Source organism: Xiphophorus couchianus, chromosome 9 (assembly GCF_001444195.1).
Source record: "Xiphophorus couchianus chromosome 9, X_couchianus-1.0, whole genome shotgun sequence".
Taxonomy (NCBI): domain Eukaryota; kingdom Metazoa; phylum Chordata; class Actinopteri; order Cyprinodontiformes; family Poeciliidae; genus Xiphophorus; species Xiphophorus couchianus.
This window is the reverse complement of record NC_040236.1, coordinates 11,242,371-11,266,451: the sequence shown is the minus strand read 5'-3', so window position 1 is coordinate 11,266,451 and position 24,081 is coordinate 11,242,371. Positions and strand designations below refer to the sequence as shown.

The 24,081-nt window shown below is 39.5% G+C and overlaps 2 protein-coding genes across 2 annotated transcripts; both read right to left on the bottom strand.

Annotated features, from left to right (window-relative positions):
• Positions 1-1,090: 1,090 nt before the first annotated feature.
• Positions 1,091-9,895, bottom strand: LOC114151609 (vitellogenin-1-like). The gene is made up of 33 exons (XM_028028934.1): positions 9,791-9,895; positions 9,502-9,522; positions 9,204-9,355; positions 8,875-9,126; positions 8,621-8,782; positions 8,391-8,539; positions 7,988-8,138; positions 7,741-7,898; positions 7,481-7,646; positions 7,268-7,393; positions 6,957-7,175; positions 6,655-6,872; positions 6,477-6,574; positions 6,275-6,399; positions 6,090-6,191; positions 5,896-6,015; positions 5,621-5,810; positions 5,168-5,261; positions 4,884-5,069; positions 4,670-4,802; positions 4,378-4,594; positions 3,716-4,293; positions 3,520-3,624; positions 3,209-3,412; positions 2,981-3,123; positions 2,771-2,906; positions 2,559-2,682; positions 2,296-2,476; positions 2,104-2,198; positions 1,892-1,986; positions 1,595-1,760; positions 1,342-1,503; positions 1,091-1,252 (listed from the first exon to the last, which is right to left on the bottom strand). Exons 1-33 carry the CDS (start codon positions 9,828-9,830, stop codon positions 1,161-1,163), a joined length of 5,160 nt encoding a protein of 1,719 aa, XP_027884735.1. The 5' UTR covers positions 9,831-9,895; the 3' UTR covers positions 1,091-1,160.
• Positions 9,896-14,374: 4,479 nt separating this feature from the next.
• Positions 14,375-23,618, bottom strand: vtg2 (vitellogenin 2). The gene is made up of 34 exons (XM_028027747.1): positions 23,579-23,618; positions 23,218-23,238; positions 22,975-23,126; positions 22,606-22,857; positions 22,354-22,518; positions 22,113-22,261; positions 21,876-22,026; positions 21,632-21,789; positions 21,389-21,554; positions 21,184-21,306; positions 20,875-21,093; positions 20,557-20,774; positions 20,375-20,472; positions 20,169-20,293; positions 19,893-19,994; positions 19,687-19,806; positions 19,415-19,601; positions 19,233-19,326; positions 18,957-19,142; positions 18,739-18,865; positions 18,422-18,638; positions 17,857-18,335; positions 17,711-17,755; positions 17,498-17,566; positions 17,200-17,406; positions 16,484-16,626; positions 16,240-16,378; positions 16,020-16,149; positions 15,616-15,799; positions 15,443-15,537; positions 15,264-15,358; positions 15,003-15,168; positions 14,727-14,888; positions 14,375-14,642 (listed from the first exon to the last, which is right to left on the bottom strand). Exons 1-34 carry the CDS (start codon positions 23,616-23,618, stop codon positions 14,530-14,532), a joined length of 5,097 nt encoding a protein of 1,698 aa, XP_027883548.1. The 3' UTR covers positions 14,375-14,529.
• Between the last annotated feature and the right edge of the window lie 463 nt (positions 23,619-24,081).

Below are 24,081 nucleotides of genomic sequence, written 5' to 3'. Positions count from 1 at the left end.
TAGGTGGTGCTGGTGTGCATTGTGAAGCATAAATTCAAACACGTGGTGACCACTGACATCCTGACATTTTGTCAGATTATGAACCAAATTTATCAAGTCAGCCATAAAAATAAAGACAAATGGCAAATAATTTTGGTCTTAATTGAAAAAACAAACAAAAAACTAAAACTTGTCTAATTGAAGCAATGCGGAATTGGGATGTCTTTGGAAATGCTTGCTGTAGTTAGTCAAGTTCAATAACTTAAAAGCATATTTGAGTCCATCAAATTTGACTTTTTCGTAAAAGTCATGGAATAGATGTGATCCTACAAGTGTGCTTATTAAAAGATAAACACTTTGTTGTACCTAGTATTTTCTAAGAGCATTTTTGTCGGTAATCATTTTTGCCCTAAGTAATACTAAACATCAGATTTGTATCATTTTAAAAATGCAGTTAGGGCCACACATTGGATAGTGCTACTACTTTAGACAGCAGCACTTGTCATTTTATTTTATAACATTTAATGAGGAAAGATGTGGCGGCGGTGGATCGGCGGTGACTGGCAGCCCTCGGTGTAATAGGGGATTTGTAGCGAACACTTTTTTCAAGGTAAGAAGATTTACGTTCATGTATTTTTAAGTATGATTAGAAAGATGTCAATTATCGCTTTATGAGTCTAACCATTAGTTAGACTCAGTTAAAACAATGGCGCACCGTCATATATGTATGAAAAAACACTGGTTAGCATCTCGTCTTTTTTTAAAACGTTTTAAGGCTGCTCCAGTGTTAGGGGAAACGCTGTTTATGACAGTGATATAAATAATGTGGTGTGAATTCAGGCAAAGTCGGTAATTTGATCAATACATCAGGAGGGAAGAGGTGAGTCGGAAAGGCTCCTTCAATGTATTTGAATTCTGTTTGAAGCAGTTTTACTGCTTTTTGAGTTGAAACCTTACATTAGTTTCAGTTCTGCACATTTTTCAGATCTAAATTAAGTGGAAAGTGTCTGACCTTCAAAAATGTTGAGTCCCAGACTAAGCGGAGCTTTTTCCCTTTTAAAATCATTTATAAATCTATGTATCACACACATATTTAAATGACCACTATGACTGAATTTTAAGATGCAGTTTATTTATTGTTACAGAAAAAATTTACACATAGTGACTTAAAGGAAATGTAGTTAAGAGCACTTGGTGTTGCAGTTGCAAGCCAGGTGAGCTTGGGTAGTCTTTCTCAGGTCCACACTTCTGTCATAGACATTGCTCTCAGAATCTGCACAAACAAGGAAAATACACCAGTAAGAAATTGCACTGTAAATGTTTTATGGATTATCCCCTTTTTATAGAAAACAAAAACCTCACCAGATGACCAGCAGTTGAAACCAACAGTGACGGGGGTGGTCTTGATTGGCAAGCATCCAGGCAGACAGCGAGGTACAGGCTCAACAGAGTAGCATGTGGAATCGTCACCATGAACGGTCAATTGTTTTTCCAGCTGCACAGATTCAAGCTTCAGACGGCACTCTGCAGGAGAACAATGTTGTTAAGTCAGTTTTCAAAGAAGGCAACACAATTAATTCATGTGCAAAACTTCTAGATATATATTGGGTTTTACCAGAGGCATCCCTGCAGCTTTCAACAGGCAGAATCCAGGAGTGAGCAAAGCTGACTGAGTTCTTAGCCACGCGTCCGTTGGGAGTGTGGTACTCCTGTCTGATTTCTCCATCAGCCTTTCCACAAAGTCCACAGGTCTTTCCTTTCATCCAGTCAGCAATTTTGATCTGCAATGCAACATTGGGACATTAGAAAACAGAAATATCAACTACATTTGAGGTTTTTATAAAACCTCTCTTCTAATCTTTTAGAGTATGAAAGGGAAAAGTTAATAATAAACAGAATTTTTTTTTTTTACCCTCCATGTCTTTTTGTCAAAGTAGACTTCTTGGAGACCATGTTTAGGTGCAAATACAGCAAGGCCCTCTCCACTCTGTCTGATCTCAATGGAAGCTGTAACAGTTTCATGATGCAGTAATTTAAGAAAATGTAACGACGCTCAGAAATAGAGTAAAATTTGTAGATATTGGTGTGATACTAAATAAAACAGTAAGGACTATTCATAGTAACCTGTTGGGTGGCGGTAAGGCAGGCTGGTGAGGGGAATTTCCATTTCGTTGACCTTCACAATGATGTTGTTGTCCCTTGGATACATGTCGATGTCACTGAAAGCATAAAAGTAAAAACCCTGTTTGTTTTGGGTTCTTGATTATCCTGTGTATGGAGACTAAAGCTGTCTTCTAAATTGCCCTGGAAACTTACATCTCAGATATTTTGACATTGATATGGTGTTGCTCTGAAGAATCTTTCCTCAGGAGAACCATAAACTTCAGTTCATCAGTGCAGTCCTGTGCGGCAACCTGGTAGCAAGAGGAAGGCATCTTGTTCTTGTAGCTCTTGTTGTTGAATGTGTAGAGTGTGTCTTCAAAGAAGCTGCATTCAGCTGGAAAGAGTAAGAAAACACACTTAGTCTGAACTTGCCAGACAAAGGTATCTGTACTTACGAAAGAAATATTTGGTATTACCTGCGGCAGCCTTTGAAACCATGAAGTGGATCTTGTCAATGACTTCATCAAATGGGGTGAGACCTTTGATCTCTTCAATGGGCATAGACATGGGAAGGCGCACAGTGACATTGTAGACAGATTTCTGCAAGAAGAGTTCATTTCAATTATAAAAACACTCAGAATATTAATGACACTATCTATTTGGACAACAAAGTCTATCGTTTTCATACCATTGGAGTTTTCACAATGAAGTCAATTGTCCTGTCAGAAGTTGCAACTGCAATGACTGAGATTTTCCTGGTGCTGTTCTTTTTCTTTGTGTGAATCAAGTCTGACAGTACTTTGGAATGGACATATTTGTTGACCCTTGAAGGAAATAAAAAAAATCTCAGAAACTGTACAAAAATTCCTGATATGGACTCCTAGGTAGAGTTTCTTACATCTTTCCATAACGTTTCAGGGCAGAAGGCAGTCTTTCCCAGGACGCTCTGAGGCGAGCTGCCGGGCTTGAAGAAACAAGACCAGTCTCTCCTGTAGCATTGGCGCTATATCTCTTGCATTGCTCGCCCCAGGCAACCCTAGTCTGTTGACAAACAACACTACATTAGAATAAGTCGCCTATGGTTGCTGATAGACATTTGTTGTGTATCTCGTATAAAGGGCCTTACTGTAACTTTGTGCTTGCTCAACACAACTCCATCAGCACAGAGCCTCCAGTTGCTATCAGCAGACAGGTTGGAGACAATGATCTGAAGTCTGGCATTTGGTTTGTCAAGGTAGGCAGCAAGTTGGTATCCCAGCATCCTCTTGTCAACTTTGACAGCACGGACGATCAATGCCACAACAATTTCCTCTTCCCTGAGGAATTTTTTCTGTGGCGACACTCAATGTTAAATGGGGTAGGTTCACTCTTAAAACTAAACAGAACATAAATAACACCCTTAAGTGCTTATTAATTTTTCTGATGACCAAATTTCACCTGATTATAGATGGCCTCAAAGCTGGAGGAAGTGCTCCTGCTTCTGGAAGTTGATTTGGAGGGATTCTCCTTATTGTGTAACCTCTGGAACTTCTCAGTCACTTGCTGTAAAGAACAAACATTTCTGTCAGATTTCCCACATGCTACACTGGTGTGTTAAAACACTTTTCTGCAAAATCAAGATGAAGATTTTTACCTTAGAGCGAGAGGAGCTGGAACGAGAAGAGCTTGAACTGCCGCTGAAGAGAGATGCAATGCTTGATGCAGAGCTGGTCCTATCTGAACTGCTGCTGGATCTTGATAAGTTGCCGCTCTTGCTTCTGCGGCTGCTTCTCCTGCTTCTGCTGCTTCTGCTGCTGCTACTGCTGCTGCTGCTGCTGCTGCTACTGCTGCTGCTGCTGCTGCTGCTGCTGCTACTGCTACTGCGTTTGGAACTGCTACTGCTGCTGCTGCTTCTGCGGCTGCTGCTACTGCTGCTGCTGCTGCTGTTGCTGTTGTCCGCACGGGCTGCAAGACTGATCTTACGGCTGGAGCGAGATGAAGAGCTGGAGGAGCTCTTTGAGGAACGGCTGGATGAAGAGCTGCTTGAGCTAGAGGAGGAAGATGAGGAGCTGTTCTTTTTTGAAGACAGGATTTTGCTGAGCTTCATCAGAACTGGTCCTCTTTCCTCTGTGGTTTCCTCTTCGTTCAGGTTGATGCGCTTAACAAGCTTCTCTGCAGCATTTGGTCCAACTTTAACCTCCATCTCCAATCTCTCAACCACTTCACCTTCAACTTAAATTAAAAAATAGTCATTAATATATTTTGTGTACAACATGCTTCTATAGAATACTCAAGTGTGATTTTGCCTGTGCTTACTTGGTGTCACAGAGAAAGAGAAGTTGTGGCGGCCAACCAGTTTGTACAAGAGTCCATCTTGGATGTAGGCACCATTTTCACTGGCAAACCTGAAACAGGCCCTCAGTCCAACACCTTTGTTCTTAGCGCAGTACCTCTTGGCAAATGCTCGAACCTTATGTTGACGAATAGCCTTGACATATTTTGCTTCCTCAGGAAGGAGCTCGGAGGATGAGAGCTGTAAGAGAAGTACGACGCAATCAGAATTTATTTGCAGATGTAACAGTAGCTGTCAAGGCTAAGTTAAATTTACCATGCTGTCAGCATAGGAAGCTCGCTCGGATGATTTGACTGAGCTTGGGCGCAAGAGTTTTTTAGGGAAGAGGTAGGTAATTCTCTCTTTAGAAAGTTCCTCGATGTTTCTTGACCCAGCAAAGGTTGTCACACTGTTGAAGAGAAAATAAACAAATTCAGCTGGACTGCAAGGATAGTGATAGAGGTTAAGTTAAATTAATCAAAGTGCTTACTTCACAAATGTGATGTTTTCAGGCACTTCAACTGGAAGAGCTTCAAGCTTAAAGTCTCCTTCTTTGATGTTGAGTCTTGCAGCAATTTTGGCTGGCATAACAGAGTGGACGTTGGCGTTTGCTATCACAAAAGCCTGGAAAACGTCAGTGTTGAGTCCCATAACTGCATATGTGGTCATGGCAACACTGGAAAAAAGAGAAAGGTTTTCAGGTTGTTGTTTTTTTTTTATCACATTAATCATTTCATGATGAATTTCATGTAATGTATGACAGTGGCCACTTACGCTGGTCTGACCTCAGCCTCGAGCTGAATGTCTGTTTCCACGAGCTTCTGGAGGGGGAAATCTTCTGGCAGGCGTGGTGATGTGTTTGGCTTGACTGAGAAAACAGAAAAACTCTTGACTTTTCCTGTTGCTTAAAACTGATCACAAGATTTTCTTTTGCTTTGAATAAGGAAGTCACATTTAAATGACACTATGTCTTAACATGCTTACACTGTAAAACAACAAACTCTTAGCAAGTATTATTATTGTCTGGTTTCTTGCTGAAAGATTACTTGTAAGTTAGTTTTCTTTTATTTCAAGTGTACTAAGATATTAGCACTAGAAGCTTGAAAAAATATACTTTTTTGTGTTTTTGCAGTGTAATAATCTGTCATCCTGTCATCCTCATCTCTCAGTATGAAGTTAGAATGCAAAGCCTAAAGAGAAATTAATTCTAAATTGTGTTTTACTCACTTTTAACAGAACCTGCAGCCACAGCAGCACTGAACAGACCAAGCTCCATCGGGAGACCAGCGACAGTTGGAAGAATGCGTCTCACCTCAGCAGCCAGCACAGGCTTAGCATACTTGAAGTTGATACCAGACACGAGCAGAGCCTTAAGAATCTCTCTTCCATATTCCTGAATGGGTAAGTCCTTGGCATACTGTAAAGAATGAGTATATAGTTTATGCTATGTCTGACAAAACTTGATTTTCCTTGAGTTCAGCTGACTGTTGTCTCTAAAGTACCTTAACAGCCTGGTCGATCATGGGTTTCTCGATATTAGCAAAGGCAACCTCCTGTCCAAAGAGCTTGACATAGATAGAAGCCAGGGGTTTGTCAGCGGGCAGGGATCTCCATTCTGACAGCTGTGGAGAGAAAAAAAGTTGTGCTTTTTTTGTCCTGTTGGACTGTAATATTTCTTCTTTTGATTGGTGCTTACAGCCTTTATGACACGCTTCATTTTGGTGATCCTGTCAGTGTTTTCAGCGAGAGCAGGGTTTTTCAAAAGCAGCTCCTGCAGTCCATCAATAGAGGCTCCGATCTGTAGAGAAAACAAAAAACAACAGCATTAAAAACAATACTTCTGCTATATATTTTTGAACATGTGTTTGTATTTTCAATTACCTCCAGGGCTTCTGCTGTTGCTCCAGCGAGGAAGGCTCTGGTCTTTGCAACAGCAGTTTTTGGCAAAATATTTGCAGCATCATTGATGTAAAAAGCAGTTGCAGCAGCACCAACCATCCAGGAGTCTGATATAGATATTAATAAACAGGTTAGCTAATGCTTCAGTAAAAATAGAACTCATCTTCTCTTTATGTTGTCTTACTTTTGTAGATGTCCACATGAACAGCTTTGCTGTAACGCAGGCTCAGTCTGTCCAGCTTTGGGCTCAATAGTTTCATGGCAACGTTGCAAGCAGCGGCACTGCAGTAGGGGCATAAAGAGGTGACTTAGCATAATTTTTTAGGACTTTATGATAATTCAGAAAGAGACAATTGCCTTACACATCAGGATCAATGGTTGCATGGTTCCTACTCAGGGACTTCATGTGAGAGTAAGTGAAGCTGGCCACCTGCAAATTCTCCTCTGTTTTCACAGAGTTGGCAACAGTGGCCACCAAACCCATGGAAGGACTTGTCTCGAAGAGAACAATGCAGGAAAGCATACGGAGCTTTGGGTGGAGAACCTTGTCCATGTAGAGCTCGAGAACCAGATCCTGGACCTAATTCAGAGAAGAAAGATTAACTTCTAATGTACCTCTGTGGATAGACAAAAACACTTTTAAACACTTGATATTAGAACTAACCAGTCTGGGCTCCTTCTTTGCAATGTTCCTCAAAGCCATGATGGCTTCAACATGAATTCTCATTGGCAGAGATGCAGCGGCAGTGCCATGGATGGGCATGATCTTAGTGAGAGACTTGAAGCTAGATGGATGTCCAGCATTTCCCAAAACCTTTATGTACAGGATGATGTTTTCTTCCTCATTCTTGGCAACAGCATTTGAAAGTCGTTCTTGAATAGGCTGTTGACGGAAATGAGTAATTAACAACATAATTTAGTTCCCCCAGTTTTTCCTCAGTATGAAGAAAAATTGAATTTATGTGGTCAAATTACCTTTATAAGTTCAGCTGGACAGGCTGCTGTCTCATTACAATATTTGTAAACCATTGTACCGTATCCAAGGAAGACAATCTCACGCAGAAGTGGATTTCTCTCTACTTTGTCGCTCGCTAACAGGTTCTTCAAAAGTGGAAAAACATTAATATTGTATCCATTCATTCTTTCTTATTAATAGAATGAGTTATTCACAAAGTGCAGATTACCAACCTCGAACAGCTTGATAACCTCGGGGTCAGCAGTCACCATGTGCACAGCTGCAACCAATGCTTGAACAGCCTCAGCAGTGTTTATTTCCTCAGCCATGAACTTCTCTTTGATGAATCTAAAAGCAGCGGGAGTGCCAGCAGCAGGGATGGTATCCAAGAACCAGTGTCTGGAAAGGCAAAAAGAAATTAAGTTTGGAAAAAAAAAAATTCATTAAAAGCATTTATTTATTTTGCAAGTTATGTTCGGTCGCTGATATGAACCTGTGAGGGGACATCTTTTTGTACTGGTTCCAGTACATTTCCAAATCTTCGTAGCGAGCAAGACGGAGGAGCTGTACCAGTTCCAAAAACTTCATAGGTGCATTTTCATGAAGATTCTCCACGTTGATGGTGGCAAGCTGATTCATGACCTCTGCAGTCTAATATCACACAATCATTGTCATTTGAAGCCAGTATTCACATTATTTAATAATTCTTAACCTGTCTTACAAAGCAGTCTAAACCGTACCTGGGCCTTTGCATTGCTGATCTTGACAAGCTTAATGGGTGTCTGAAGAAGTTCGTTGGAGAACTCGTACTTGAGAGATCCACGGTGTTTATATACAGCGTTGATAGGTGTAATGGGGTCTTTCTGAATCTCAAGGAACTCAAAGGACTGCCTTTAAATTAAGGTGTAAACATGTTAGGTTGATGTCAATGTCAAATGTATTTATAAAGCACTTTCAAAACAGTTGAAACTGCACCAAAGTGCTGTACAGAAGCCAATAAATATACTATTTCTAATAAAAGAAAATAATCATAAAATAACTTCCAACAATTAGAATAAATCACAAAGGCTTAAGTGCCAGCCTCTTTGGAGGTTAAACTAAAACCTAATATCACCTCCATTTTGTTAGTAATGCTTGACATACTTGGTCCTCATTTGAGTAGCTCCATTATCCTCAGAGAAAGGTAAGAACTGGATCAGCTCATTAACGTCCACTTTCAGGATCATGATGGCATTACCGACTGGTTTCAAGGTGTAGCTGAATGTTGTGGTACCTCTCAGGTTTTTGGTTTCCTGTCAAAAACAAGTCGTGGGTTAAATGCAAAGTTTAGCTTTGAACAATTTTACCTTGGAACACAATGGGTTTAGTTTTACCTCCTGGCACTTTTCACACTTCTCAGTGTATGCCAATCCCATGTCCTTAATGAGTCTTTCCTGGCAGTTGTTCAGGTCCCTGGTCTTGGTCAGAAGGATGTTCTCATTACGTGCATCTTCACTGATGGAGTAGAGGGTCTTGCACACACCCTGAGTTCCAACCTGTGGAGAACAGAAAACTTTTTAGTTTTAAAGTTTTATTACTACTGGTGAATAACTTCTTAAATAGGCTACCGTTTGCCTCTTTTACAAACCTCCTGCAAGTCAAAGACTTTGTGGGTCTTCTTGATGTTCAGCTGGAGAACATTCAGAATGCCTCTGTGGATGTTCAGCACCACAGGCGAAATCCCTTCAGGAGCAAAGATTTTACCAACAACACTATTGGTGTATTCGAACTTGATGGGCATCGCAAACTGAGGTGCCAGGGCTGCCGTCAACTTGGTTGCTGGGATTGCTGAGTCGTTTGGCCAAATGCCATTGTACTCAAAGAGCTCAGGTTCCACAAGCTGTGATTTAAGTAAAATGTGTTGGTTAGGTATTTGGAAAGGTAAATGATTGCTGTTGCTAGTTGATTTATTGTTACCTTCAGCATTAAAGTATTTTGGTCAGCTCGGCCGAAGAGAAGTTTGGACCTGATTTTCAGTCCAGCTCTTGCCAAACCTTCCTCAGGAAGACCGCTGAGGAGTAATGCTTCATACTTGTACACGTAGGTCTTACCGGCAGCAAATTCAGGGACTGTGAACACAATTTTGCACAGTAAGAATAATGCATAACATATGTATGTTATTTTTAGAACTATAAGTCAGAGAATGTGGTCACCTATAAAATCTTAGCTATGTTAATGTTGAATCATTTAGTTTATGTTCAAATACTGGACTTACCCAAATCAAAATGTTGTCCAGCTGGGATGGGAAAAAAAGGACATTTTTTGTCAAACATTAAAGAAGAATGAATTATTGTATCAAATTAATATGGAAGAACTAATTCAGAAGCTTTAAAGAAAATCTAAAATTATTCCAAAAGTTTCAACAATAAACACTTAACTATTTTAAAAAAGATACGAAAAACATCAAATGTGCAATTTATAAATCAAAGCATAATAAAAGTCTATGGGAAATTATGAAAAGAAAATGTAATAAATGCAATCTATTAGTGCAGTATGCTTCTTACCTACGAAGGCCAGAGTCAGAGCTAGTACAACCGCTTTCATGGCTGATGAGGCTGTGACAATCTGTGGTGACAGGCAGCCTTTTATAGGGACATCGGTGCTGTGCAAATATGCCCGTTGCCTTTAATTTGATGGATAACTTATTTATCTTTTTGTTAGAATCTGGTTTGTGCAACATGCATCAAAGGATGGAAAGTTAGGGTCACCTGACCTGGTTCTTTGACGCAGGTCAAACCTGAGCGTCCTGTTCCGAAATCATGACCAAAAAGTTCCATTTAGCAATTTCTGTCTAAACTGTAATACAGCTTCATTCTATTATACATCTATAACACTGTATTTGTTAATATGTAAACATTATTTCAAAAGAAAATATTGACAAAATATGACACATTTTCTTTTAGAAAGGCTTCACAATATATTGTTTAAGGAGATAAACTGCTTGTTTGTTGGCAATACAAACGTAACAAGACTTGGTAATAAAATTACATTTCATAGACAAGACATCAGACATAAGATTTTTATTTGTCATCATGCTTCTAGAACATGATGAAATTGGAGTGGTATCCTCGGTGATAAATTGATAAATAAATAAAGCCTTAATTAGTTCCTAAGGTGCAGCAGGTGTGGGTGCGCCTGCAGGGGGACAGAGAGGATAGAAGGACGTGACAGACAGATTTCACGGCTCTTGAGAAAAAGCTGTTCTTTAGCCTCAGGATTATGCTGGTAGTAACAAAAATTGTATAATTTGAAAAAACATTTTTGTTAAATGTTTTGGCATTTCTACAATGCAAGTAACTTTCTTTATGTTAATACATTTTCAGTTCTTGTCATGTCTTATGTTCCTTAGTTATTTATATTTCTTAATTAATTTCATAAATGTTTGTGATAACTCTTCATCAATTTCAAAGTTCACTCAGAAAGGCAACCTAATAGTGGGATATTTGCTTTCTTTGTTTGCTTTGGTCACTGTGACCAGTAAGGTCAGGTCATTTTAACAGGTCGGGCTTTTAGGCTGGAACAGTTTTATCAGTGCAAACCACAAAAGGTTTTCACGTTTCCATCTTGTGCATATTTGCTTTACTGTTTTGTTTTGACCCAGGCCAATGCGTTCTAAAAACATGATGTATGCGCGTGACACACTGTTCTTAAACCATAAAAAAACACCTCTTCTTATAACACTGATTATTCTATCTTTTTAAAGTAACATTAAAACCAAACACATCATACTGAATATTTGCAATATAAGTATCAAACTTGACTTGAACTCTTGCCTAATAAAATCCGGCAGTATGGAGACCTCTATGAGTCAATCCCAATCTTAGGATCAGTGAGCCATTTGACTTTGACAAGTGTATATAACTATAATATCCATCATTTTTCAATCAGTACTGCCAACAATATGGTAGTAGCAAAAGCAGCTAGATGCTTCTTTTTAAGTGCTTGGACTTTTTGGAAGTTTTTAGAAGCATTCGAGGCCCAAATGGAAGTACAAAACATGCAAAAAGTTAATTTTGCATAATAGGTCCCCTTTTCTATAGGCGCTGTGAATGGAAGACAGGCCTGTGGTTTTAAACACTGCTGGATAGAGGATAGTTTTCTCCAGGAAGGTAAATACTACTTACAGTATGAGACAGTAAAATACAAGCCTGCAATGTCTTATATATTATATCTTATCTGTATTGTTTGTTGAGAAATGCATATTTCAAGAGTTTGGCAGTCACAGCATATTATCATCTTCATTTTTACAATTTGCATTTCAGTACATTGTGTTGCCAAATGTTTGTTCTTTTGCCTTCAAACACAAACTAGGATGACATCCCAATGAGGTTTAACTAGAAGTTGACTAATCCTTTGCTGCTAGCACAGCTTAAACTCTTCTAAGAAGGATTTCCACAAAGTTCAGGAGTGTGTTTTTGAGAATTAAAACTTTTCTTCCATTAATGAGGTCGGCTATTTAATGAGAAGGCCTGGCTTGCAGTTTGTGAGCTATTAATCCATCATCAGTTAAAGATTAGGAGTTTGTCCAGTCAGGTCCTTTCTCATCACACCTGCTGTGGCAAAACCAACATGCAAACACAGAGTAGATCTGGGCTCAGACATGCAGATATTACATTTATTTTTGGAATGAATCAATTTCTAATTATACAATACATTTTATATAAAATGGCTAGACAAAGCATTTGGGGTTGAAAAACCTTTCAACAGAAATATTCATACACATGAAATACAGAGAAGGAAGGGAACATCTCACCCCCCACCCCCACACACACACTAATGCAAATTAAATGATAGAAATAATAAATAGAAATTATGAATAAAGACTAATACTAAAGGAATTAATCTTCATCCACTATAGCTAAGAAAATGTAAGTTGCTATTTTTATAAATTGTGAATAAAAAATAAAATGCAGGTATACACACATTACATGGATTGATGGCAAAAATATATATTCCTAAAATGCATACAGAAACAAAATCAAAACATAAAAAATTAACACAACTTAAATACAATAGTTCATGTTAAAACTTAGATTAAAGTCACATTACCAACTCCACAGAAAACTCAAACTCAAATTAAACTTGCTTGCTTTGTTTTTGAAAGCAAAGTTGGACTAAACCAATTGTTTTTATTTTGATAGAAACATCAGGGGGAGCAGGAAGTTGAGTGCGGCAATAAGCAGTAAGAAATTATTTGAAATCTGTAACATGTTAGCTATCTCTACCTCCTGGACCTCATCAACAAAGTTAAGTCTCCGAAAGATGTTTGACATACCTTACAAGTATTTGGTTTTAGACTTAAATTTGATGCCTTTTTGTTGAGTTTTAAGGAATCTACAGAAATGAAGCTATTTTAACACCTGTACTTTTGTACAGGTGTTAACATTTTGTGCACTGAGGCTGCTCTGAGTCAGTTTCAATTTATTACAATGGACTCTATATCCGGCAGTGACGGCCAAATCAAGGAAAATTATAGCTATGTAGTTCAATTGTGATCCTACCAATTCTGATCCAGTCTCTGCAGAGACAGACAAAATGTTAGTATACAAAGATTATGGCGGAGGATCTTGAAACAGTGGAGAGATAAAACTGCATCAGACGGCTACTTCCACACATGTACGCTTTCAACCAGATTATTGTGCCACGTTGCAGGGGCAGATCTCATGTCTGTGTCGAGGTCTAGTTGAGGAGGACCTCCACCAACACACAAGATCTCCACCTGCAATTTGTGATTGCAGGTGATAAATTATAAGTTTCAAATTGATTTATATTCAGTGTCTTTTTTGGTATATTTTATTGTTGGTTTTTTTTTGATACTTTGTCTTTTAGCTTTTATACTTGCTGTAACATCAATTCCCCATTTGTGACATGAATAAGTATGAATCTGAATCTGAATCTAAACTTACGAACAGATTATAAAAACACATTTGAAGCTAATTTGGTGAGTTAGGTTTTAGATACAAAGTTTGTTGGGCAGGAGGCTCAACATCTGATAGTTCTTGGTAAGGAAGCCGGCAGTGATTTGGATGAGAATGTGTCAGAGCAAGAGTAAAATTAAAACCCCTCTGATGAGAATGATAGGCTGCAAGAAAGACAATTATGTCAGGAAAACAATGTCCTCTGCTGGTCTTGTTTGTCTTACATCACGTTGCAGTAGGAAAGACATTGGAAAAAATAATCCAGATATAGCAGGGGTCTCAAACTCCAGTCCTCAAGGGCCGTTGTCCTGCAACTTTTAGATGTGCCTCTGCTGCACCACACCTGAATAGAATAATTAGGTCATTAAGGCTCTGGAGAACTGATCTACACAAGAAGGAGGTAATTAAGCCATTTCATTCCAGTGTTTTGTACCTGTGGCACATCTAAAAACTGCAGGACAGTGGCCCTCTAGGACTGGAGTTTGAGACCCCTGCAGGACTCACAGAACTGCTTACTTTGTGACAGATTTAACAACTTCCTAGCTGACTGCTAAAACTAATCAGACAATTTTAATGGTTTTAAACTGTTGCACATTAAATTACAGCACAACACAAAAAATAATTTCCATTCTCCATCACCAAGGCTATGTTCTCACTTCTAAGATAATTTAAGGGGTAATATTGTATTATAATTTAGTTTTTTTTTCTCCAAAACCTAACAACATAAAACGCAGTATGTTCACCCTGATCTCATTCTCAGCAGGGAATCATCATCTAGTTAATAATGTAAGCTCAGCTCTTTATGGCCATGATTCAAGAATTGTTGCAGAGACTTACTATTAGTATGTAATTTGCAGTTAAAATTCACTTGGAACATGTTATAAAGGTGTTAAATGTGAATAGTATGAAAAGACTAAATATTGTGACTTGATTTTGATTATTTTTTATGTATGTAGCAAATAAAAACACCCTTAAAGTTGATCATTTTTTGTCTAATAACCATCTCAAATGTTGTCATCATATCTCAGTCCAAATGTGTGGGTTTTTTTCAAATTCATGTTATTTTCAGTATTTCTATTAATTAATTTTTAAATGTATTTTGAAAACTGTCTTGGATTTCTCACTCTTTTTATTATTAATAATACATACAATTAAGAATGCAATGAATGATCAATGTTCTTAACCCAACATTTATTTTTAATGATACCTTTTATTACTTTGTGCCATCACCGTTCACCACAGAAATAATTTCAATTGCTTCTTTATTTCAGTTTACAAGGATCCAGGAAACACAAAAACAGAACGAATGTCAGAAAGCAACACAATTAGGCACACTGTGGAGTGCAGCGACAGGCCAGGTGGGACTCCGCTGTCTCGCGCACATCAATGCTCTTCTCGTAGATGCTACTGAGGCCATCAGAGCGATTCATGTTCGTCTCTGAAAGGGAGAGTGGAGCGGTTAGGATTGGTGCAAGATTTGAGGAGTGCTTTAATAAATGTCTTCTTGGGGTTAGCTGCTCACCCATAGGAACGCAGTGGTAGCCAACAGTGACGGAGGTGGTTCTCACTGGCTGGCAGCCAGTGAGACAGCGCAGCACAGGCTCGACAGAGTAGCATTTAGATTCCTCACCTTCTACCCTGACCTGCTTCTCCAGCTTCACAGATTCAAGCTGCATGAAGCACCCTGGAAAAATATTTGACCCTTTCATTTTGTATTGTTTGCAGACTGCTTTGAGTTCATCGTTGTGCAAAGTCTTTTGAATCACGGCTGCATTTTTAAAATCGGAACAAATCTTACCAGAGGCCTCACGGCAGCTCTTTGCAGGCAGAACCCAGGAATGAGCGAAGCTCGTTGCGTTCCTGGAAACCCGTTCGTTCGGAGTGACATACTCCTGTCTGACTTCACCGTCAGCTTTTCCACAGATTCCACAAGTCTGGCCTCTCATCCAGTCCACCACCAAAACCTTGGAGGAAAAAAAAAAGATATTTGAGTCACAATTATACAGCTATCAAGATATCATTTGATGAATACCCAAGTTTACCAGATTTTTGTCATCACCTGCACTTTATCAGAGCTGAAGAAGACTTCCTGGAGACCATGACTGGGACCAAACAGAGAAATGCCCTCCTCCTTCTCTTTGATATGTATTCTGCCTGTTATAAATTGACACATTTAAAACATAAAAATAAATGGTTGATATGTGCGAGTCCAGCATATAACCCACCACTTTGTCCTACCTGATGGGTGCCGATATGGCAAGTTGTTGAGAGGAATTTCTGCTCCATTAACCTTCACCATAACGGCTTTGTCCTTGAGATACATGTCAACATCACTGTGGAAACGGTTTAAATGTTAAAGTCATTTTCTTCAAAAACAGTCATATTGCATACTGTGTACAGTCATCACCTACATGTTTTCAATCTTGATGCTGATCTCATTCTGTTCTGCTGTTTGATCCCTCTTCAGCAGAACTATAAATTTGAGTTCATTTGTGCAATCTTGAGCCAAGACCTGAGGGCAAGAGTGGGGCATCTCTGTTTTGAACTTCCTGTTGTTGAAGGTCACCACTGCGTCATTGACCACGGCGCACTCAGCTGAAATGAGAAAAATATTGAATTTAACCTCTTTAAAATGAGCATAAATTAGGCATGGCCCAGTTTGAAATTAGCAGATTATATTTTTACGCACATTTTATAAACTAAAATTTGTAACGTAATGTAATTGCTTTCTTTGGAATATTCGCAAACACTACTACCATTAATCTGCTCATAGAAATTACATATTAACATTCAGTGATGTCTGAGGGTTTTTCACCTGCGTTAGACTTGGTGAGCATGTAGGTGACCTGCTCCATCCAATTGCCCTGATATGCCTGCATCTCAGCAGCAGTGTTGTTCATCGGCAGGTATAAGGGAGTGACCCATCCCAGTTTGTAATAGTTGCTCTGGATTTCCAACAAACAGAAATTATCTGACATATACGTGCAATGTAAATGTGGTGTTTGCATCAATGAAAAGATGATGCGTTGCTGCACCTTTGGTGTCTTCAGTGTGACATTCAGGCTTGTCTCGTTGACAACAGCTACAGTGAGTTTTAGCTGTCTGGGTTCATTGAGGGCCTTTGTCCTGTTCACTCCATTGTCCTTAGCGACACGGTAAAACCAATTAGAGACTCTAAATGGGAAAAAAGTTAAAAACCTCTTAAAAATGTACACAAATTAAGGCTTGACTTCCAAAGGGCAATGGCTACAGGATGATTTCCTTCGTTTGTGATGTTACCTTCTTGAATATTTCTTCATGTAATGAGGGAGTCTCGTCCAGGCCAGTTTCACACGGATTGCAGGTTTCTTATCAACGCTACCGGTTTCAACTGTGACCGTGGTGTTGAACTGCTTGCATTCAGCACCCCAGGTTAGTCGAGTCTGGGAAAAAATTAAGTTTCCAGAAAATATACTAATTATAAGTAATAAAGGATAGTGCATTAAATGAGAACTTGTGGAAAAGCTTAATCCAAAATCTTCCTTCTTCAGTTCAGACTTTATACTTGCTAGTTTAAAAGTATAACTCACAATTCCAGTAAATTATTGAAAAACAATGCATTGTTGTGGTCAGTTCCATCTCAGTGATGTTAACGATAAGGTGCATTAATGTGTGCTAATTTATAAGAAAGCACAATTGGGGACCAAATCTTTCATCAGCAACATGAAATCTTTGTTACTTTGTGAATCAATATTCTTAGCCTTGTGCTGCACAGTTTGAAGCTAAACAGTTTTACCTTTTATTTAGCATTTTTTAATGTTCCCATAGGAAAATAAAAATATAATTTCTGTCAGTATTGAATGAAAGCAGTAACTGGAAACCTGCAGGCCTGGAAACCTGTAGTTTTACTCTAAAAATAAACTGCTTGGCACTACAGCTACAGTGTCTGGGTTTCATGGTGACTATTTTAAGTTATAATTAATAACAAAAATAAAATGCTAAAACAAAAAATGTACCATCACTTTGTGGTAGCTGAGCATCACGCTGTCAGTACAGATCGTCCAGTTGTCATTTTCAGTGAGGTTGGCCACAATGATCTGCACTCTGGCAGTTTGTCTGTCATAGTAAGCAGCGAACTGATATCCCTGGTTCTTGTTGTCTTGTCTAATGGCACGGACAAGGACTGTGATTTGTGGACGGACGGTGTTGGACAGGTATTTGGCCTGCAAGCACAAAGACATATAGATTGTGTTTGTTTTTTCTTTTTTTACTCATATATGGATGCACGAGGCTACAATAAGTTTTGCAACTTGCCTTGTTGTAGATGGATTCAAAGCTGCTAGCACTGCTCTTGCTTTTCAGACGCTCTGCTGAGATGGAATGCTGCAAAGGAAAAATATTTACCAGCTCAGAAAGAAGAAAGGTGGTTTACAGTTTAAATTACCTTGGGGAGTAGTTAATTGGAAGGCAATTTCCTTTAGCGTCAAAGTGAGTCAAATCACTTCTAAAAGATCACAATAATGTTACCTGGTGGATGTGATCCTTGGTGAAGTTCAGTTCATAACGTTCCTGCTGTAATAGAAAAGCAGATGAATAAAATTGTCCTTGTTGTCTCCAAAAGAACAATGCAGTTTTCATAACTGTATAAGTTGTGAATTGTGAAGTTGCCTCACCTTGGACATAGAGCTGGAGGAGCTGGAGCTGGAGCTGCTGGAGCTGGAGCTGCTGGAGGACCTCTTTGATGTTTTGTTAAGCGGGTCAGCAAGATCCTGCATCTTGCTTTTGCGGCTCGAAGAGGAGGAGCTGGAAGAGGACTTGGGGGAGCTTGAGGAAGAACTGCTAGAACTTGAACTGCTAGAACTTGAACTGCTAGAACTTGAGCTGCTTGAGCGAGAGCTCCTGGAGCTAGAGCTGCTTGAGCGAGAGCTCCTGGAGCTAGAGCTACTTGAACGAGAGCTGCTTGAGCTGGAGGATGAAGACTTTGTGCTGTTCTTCAGACCAGGAACCAAAATCTTCTTCAGCTTCATCAGGACATTTTTGTCCTCAAGTATCTTGTCCTCCTCACTCAGGATAACTGCTTTAAGGATCTTTTCTGCTGCCTTTTCACCAATCTGAACCTCAATTTCAATCCTTTCGATGGATGGTCCAGCAGCTGAAATGAAAATAAATGAAACAGATTGGTTTTTGACCCTTTCTAAAGGCTTCATTTAAGAACATCAGAGCATCCGTTTCACTTGCCTGGGGTTACATTAACCATGAGAGTATGGTTTCCAATTATGGCGTAGATGGGGGTTTTTTTGAGGAAGATCGCATTGCGAGACCTAATATCAATGCAGGCCTGTATTCCGAATGTGTATGTGGCAGCACACATTTTCTTCACAATTGGTTTGGGGATTTTCATGTTTCTGACACTCTGACTTTGCCGTTTAAGAGGAAGAAATTCCTCAGAATTTGACTGTAAAACAAAAAACAAGAAAAAGAGAAACAGCAAGTAACCCAAATCATAGGGAGGGTAAAAAAATGGTCTGGAGGATTGATCATTCATTCAGACTTACTTCACTATCCAGAAGCTGTGAAAGACTTAAGATGGGCTTCTTGCTGAAATTGTCTAACGGGACAACTGGTGTGACCTTGGCAGCTACGAGGTCTTCCACATCTCTTGCAATGGCAACTGTTTCAAGACTTTGATGGAGGTAGCGAGAAAAAAAACATTTAATCCAAATAAGAAAGGGGATAGATTTGTTGACTCCAGAGAATTAAAAAATGTACATACCGAGCAGATGCGATTGTTTTCACACCCTCAATAGGCAGGATCTGATAGTTAAAGTAGCCCTTTTCTATGTCAAGTCTCGCCTCCATCTTTTTAGGAATAACTGTGTGGACTTTGGCTCTTGACATCACAGTGGCCTGAATGAAAGGATTATTTACTCCCATAACAGCATAGGTGTGCAAAGACACACTGAAACAGAAAGATGTACGGAAATATTAAAACATAACTGGTTTAAGCAGGTTATCCTCTAGATGTTTGTTTTCAGGACAGGTGGTTCACCTCGGAGCGACTGAAGCCTTTAGGGAAACATCAGACCTCAAGAGATGGACAGGATGGAAGTTCTCAGGAGGTGGTGGAGAAATGGTGGCTTGTACTAGGAAAAATTTATTTAAAATTGTTATTTCTTAGTGTAATTATTCATCTCAAACCCTCAGTTGTTGAACTGTAACACTGAAGCTTACCCTCAACAGATGCGGCTGCCACAGCAGCAGTGTAGAGACTGAGCTCCATGGGTAAACCAAGAGAGCTGGGGAAGATGTGACGGACCTCAATAGCCAGCAGTGGCTTGGAGTATTTCACAGAGTAACCAGACAACAGAGACTCTAAGGCCTTTTTGCCATAAGTGCGGATTTCAGGTCCGGTTGCAAACTATTAAAAATAAAATCCTTATTAGACTAAGGTTTTTATTTGAACGTGATATTGAAGGCATGCAAACATTTCTGTGGAGCACTACCTCAATGATCTTTTCAACCATTTCTTTGTCAATGTTTGCAAATGCGACTTCCTGTCCAAGAACTTTCACGTACAGAGAGCCAAGGGGCTGGCGGGAAGGATTGGCCCTCCACTCAATTAACTGTAACAGGAAGAAAGTTGTACGATAAATATTTTTTTATGGAAGTGTAAAAAACTCTCTCGCAGGTAAATGTCTTATAAACCTACAGCCTTGAGAGCTTGCGTCATCTTGGTGATCCTGTCTGCATCACCTGGAACATCACGGACTTTCAAAAGGGCCTCCTGTACTCCCTCAGTTCTGGCTCCGAACTGTAAAAATGTAGCATTGAAAAAGCTTTTTAATTTATAACAATTCTCAAACAAATCTTTTTCAACAAGTTAATATTAAAAAGGGTGAGTCGTTCTTAAGCACAAAGATAATTTCTATTGCATAAACTGAATCCCTTTGGTTTTAACGATACGTCTAAAACATGATCATCATACCTCCAGAACGTCAACATACACTCCAGACAGGTAAACTCGAGCTTTTGCCATGACGTTTCTTGGCAACACAGTTGCAGCATCATTGATGTAAAATGCGCTGGCAGCAGCTCCCATCATCCAAGGATCTGCAGGTTAAAAAAGCATTTTGATATTTATTAGTAAGTGAAATTTCTAAAGAGAATGTGATTTTTCTGGTACACTCTTACTATAATAGTGGTCATAATGGAAAGCTCGACTGTAGCGGTAGCTTAGTCTCTCTAATCTAGGGCTGAGCATCCTGACAGCAACATTGCAGGCAGCAGCTCTGTAAAGAGAACAAATATCAGTAGTCCTTTGTTCTAGTTTATTGCACTGACGTATTAACGAGATAGTGCAACAGGGTTCTTACACAGAAGAATGGTCAGGGGTGGTGGTCCTCGTGAAAGCCTTCATGTAAGAGTAGACAAAGCTAGCAACCTGCAGGTCCGGTTCATTCAGGAGGCTCTGAGCTACAGTGGTCACCATAACCAAGGGCAGCTTGGTATCAAACAGCACAATAGCAGCAATTATGCGGAGCTCTTGGTCAAGAGCACTGTCCATGAACAGCTGAATAGCCACGTCCTGAATCTAAACAAAAAAATGGATAATTGTCTTAATACATCTGAACAGCATGTTTAAACCTTAGGAATAGATTCGTAAGGGAGGGTGGTCAGAAGGTTTGCCTCACCATCCTGGGTTCTCTCTTTGCAATTTTTCTCAGTGCCATAGCGGCATCAACATGAACTCTGTGCTCAAGATTGGAGGCAGAGCTGCCAAAACCAGGCAGCAGCTTCATGATCGGCTTCAGGCTGCTAGGATGTCCCACATTACCCAGAACTTTGAGAGCCAAGGAGAGCTCATCATTGTCACGTTTCTCAAGAGCACTAGTAATAATGTCATGGATAGGCTGCAGGATAAACAAACAAACAAAAAAACAATAGAGGTTTTTGGTCTTGCAGCTGAACACTGGTTTTGGAAATATGCAGACAATACATACCCTGAGAAGCTCAGATGTACATGGGTTTTCCGCACAGTATTTGTGAATCATGCTGCCAAAGCCCAGCATGGTGATCTCACGCAAAGCAGCATTTTCTTGAATCTTAGGGGTCTTGGCTAAGGCCTAGAAACATAAAAACTGTTTACATATATGACTGTTTCTGTGCTACTAGAAATAAACATGAAACATTGTAACATCAGGTTACCTCCAGAAGATTGATGGACTCCAGGTCAGCTGTCACCAAGTGTGTGGATGACATGATGGCCTGAGCAGCTTCAGCAGCGGTCACTTCACCAGCAACAAACTTCTCCTTGATGAACTTAAGAGCAACATGTGTACCAATGGCAGGGATGGAGCTCAGCATCCAGTGCCTTGGGAAAGATTTGTTTCAGTAAAATTGTCTTTAAGAATGTTTGCCTTTTAATTCTCTAAATGAAAGTGGCTTTACCTATGATCGCTTTTGGATTTGAATTGCCTCCAGAGAGCTTCAATGCTTTCATATCTGGCCACACGCAGAAGCTGGATAAGCTCAATAAACTTCAGGGGAGAATCTTCATGGGCCTTGCCCAAATTGAGGCTCACAAGGTTGTTCAGAGTCTCAACAATCTACAAAACAATCCCCCCAAAAATGCTTTTTAAGTACAAAATTGAATCAATAAAAACAGAATGTCAATAAGAACTTCCCAAGGTACCTGAGCCTCAGCATTGGTGATCCTCAGAAGCTGAATTGGTGTCTGGAGGAGTTCAGTACCTAACTCGTACTTAAGTGATCCACGGGGAACATAGTCAGCTTTGATAGGCTCTAATGGGGTCTTCTTGACATCAACAAAGGTAATATTCTGCCTGTGAAAGGAGATTAACATCAGATCAAACAGCTGTCTAAAATTTAACACACAGAGATGAGCTTCATCATAATTTAAAGCACATACTTTGCCTCCATCTGGACAGCTCCATTCACAATGTTGAAAGGGGAGTACTGGAGGAGCTCAGTAGCAGTGGCCTCTAAGATCAAGGAGCCAGAGGCTGTGGGCTTCATGACGTAGTTTAGAGACATTGCTCCTGAAAACATTTCCCCCCGCTGTAGTGGCATAATACACAAAATCAATAATCAAACAGTTTCAATTCCTCAACAGAGACTATGAGAAAACTATAAGAGAAAACTGTACTCACAGTCTCACACTCTGCACATTTGTCTGTATAACCAGCCATGCCAACATTCATGTTGATTTTTTCTGAGCACTGATTCAAGTCTGTGGTCTTTGTCAAATGAAGGCGGTCAGCCTTTGGATCCTCACTAAGGACATAGTATGTCTTGCACACACCTTTTACTCCAGTCTAATTTGAAGAAAATAAAAGTAAGAAAACATTATAGGTGGTTCACCATTTGCCTGAATAGACCTATTGAAAGCAAGCATGGAGTACCTCTTGCAGGTAATACACATTCTGAGTCTTCTTGATGTTCGTCTGAAAGATGTTGAGGATTCCCCTGATGATATTCAGCACAGTTGTAGAGACGCCCACCGGGGCATACACTTTACCGATCACACCATTGGCATACTCAAACTTGACGGGTGTCAAGAGCTGAGCAGAGAGAGCTGAGGTGAGCTTTGTGGCAGGGTGGAAAACCTCTTTGGGCCAGATACCACTGTACTCCGAGATCACAGGGTCTTCAAGCTGAAAGAACAAGCAACATATTAGGGAGAATGCAAGCAAGCATGGATATTGGTTGTTATGTTTGTACAGATTAGGTTTTGTGATGATAATGCAATATTATTGAGAAACAATTTTTACTTTCAGAATGTAGTTGTCAGGATTTGCTGCACCAATCAAAACTTTGCTCTGGATTTTCACCCCGGTCCTTGCCAGGCCCTCCTCAGGCAGCCCTCCCAGAATATATCCTTCATATTTGTACTCGTAGGTCTTTCCGGCTGCAAATTCTGGGGCTATAACAGAAAGCAAAAGTCACCCATATCTTAAAAAAAATACATAGATTTGCTGTTTTTCTTATTTTTAGTATTATTAGAAACAACTTACCGTAGTTAACCTGGGTGCTGGCTGAAAAACATTGGAAAAATAAAATAAATTAGAGATGTGATTTTCTTCTTATTATTATTATCTGTTTGTTTTTAGGGGAGATGATATTTAAAATTATTTAAGAATACACTTCTATTGAAACTGGTGTTTTGAAATAATATCAATTTACGTTTTTAAAATTTGGAGGAACGTTATTACCATTTATTGACAAAAGAAAAGGGGTGGGGTCAAAAAAGTTTATATTTCTGCTCATCTCCTTTTCAAATAGTTATCTAAATATGTATCATGGTGTTTGAATGTGAATACGTTTAAAATAAACAAACTAAACTACCTAAATTTTAGTTCATACAGTAACACTCACCCACAAAGGCTACAGTCAGAGCCAGCACAATCACCTTCATGGTTGGTGGTTGTGAACGACTGTAGCTAAGGGTTTCCTTTTAAAGCCAAGATTTGCAGACATTGTCTTTGAAAATGAAACATTAACTAAATGTTGGCTGTCATTTCTCTCGGTGGTTACTGTGCCCTGATCATGTCGACAAGGCTGAGTAAATACGCTAATCAGAAAATGTTCTGAAAATGTCTGAACTTATTTGAAATCCTGTCAGTATCTGACCTTTTAAACAAAAGAAAGGTAATAAAGATCGTTTCTGGGTTTGCACATTCTGAAGTAGAACTACCTAAATTGCAGTGTTTTATCATGTTTCATTAGAAATTTCCATCCATCCATCCATTTTCTGTACACCCTTGTCCCTAGTGTGGTCAGGAGGGGTGCTGGTGCCTATCTCCAGCTGACGTTCCGGGCGAGAGGCAGGGTACACCCTGGACAGGTCGCCAGTCTGTCGCAGCACTAGAAATGTGTTA

Excerpts from the sequence above, each read along its gene's own strand:
- LOC114151609 (XM_028028934.1), bottom strand. The coding sequence starts at position 9,830 with ATGAAAGCGGTTGTACTAGCTCTGACTCTGGCCTTCGTAG. Across the intron at positions 5,262-5,620 it reads GGCTGCAGGTTCTGTTAAAA|TCAAGCCAAACACATCACCA; the intron begins GTGAGTAAAACA and ends CTGTTTTCTCAG. Across the intron at positions 1,987-2,103 it reads GCCTTACCGCCACCCAACAG|CTTCCATTGAGATCAGACAG; the intron begins GTTACTATGAAT and ends AAACTGTTACAG.
- vtg2 (XM_028027747.1), bottom strand. The coding sequence starts at position 23,618 with ATGAAGGTGATTGTGCTGGCTCTGACTGTAGCCTTTGTGG. Across the intron at positions 19,995-20,168 it reads TGTATGTTGACGTTCTGGAG|TTCGGAGCCAGAACTGAGGG; the intron begins GTATGATGATCA and ends ACATTTTTACAG. Across the intron at positions 15,169-15,263 it reads TCAGCTCTGATAAAGTGCAG|GTTTTGGTGGTGGACTGGAT; the intron begins GTGATGACAAAA and ends TTTTCCTCCAAG.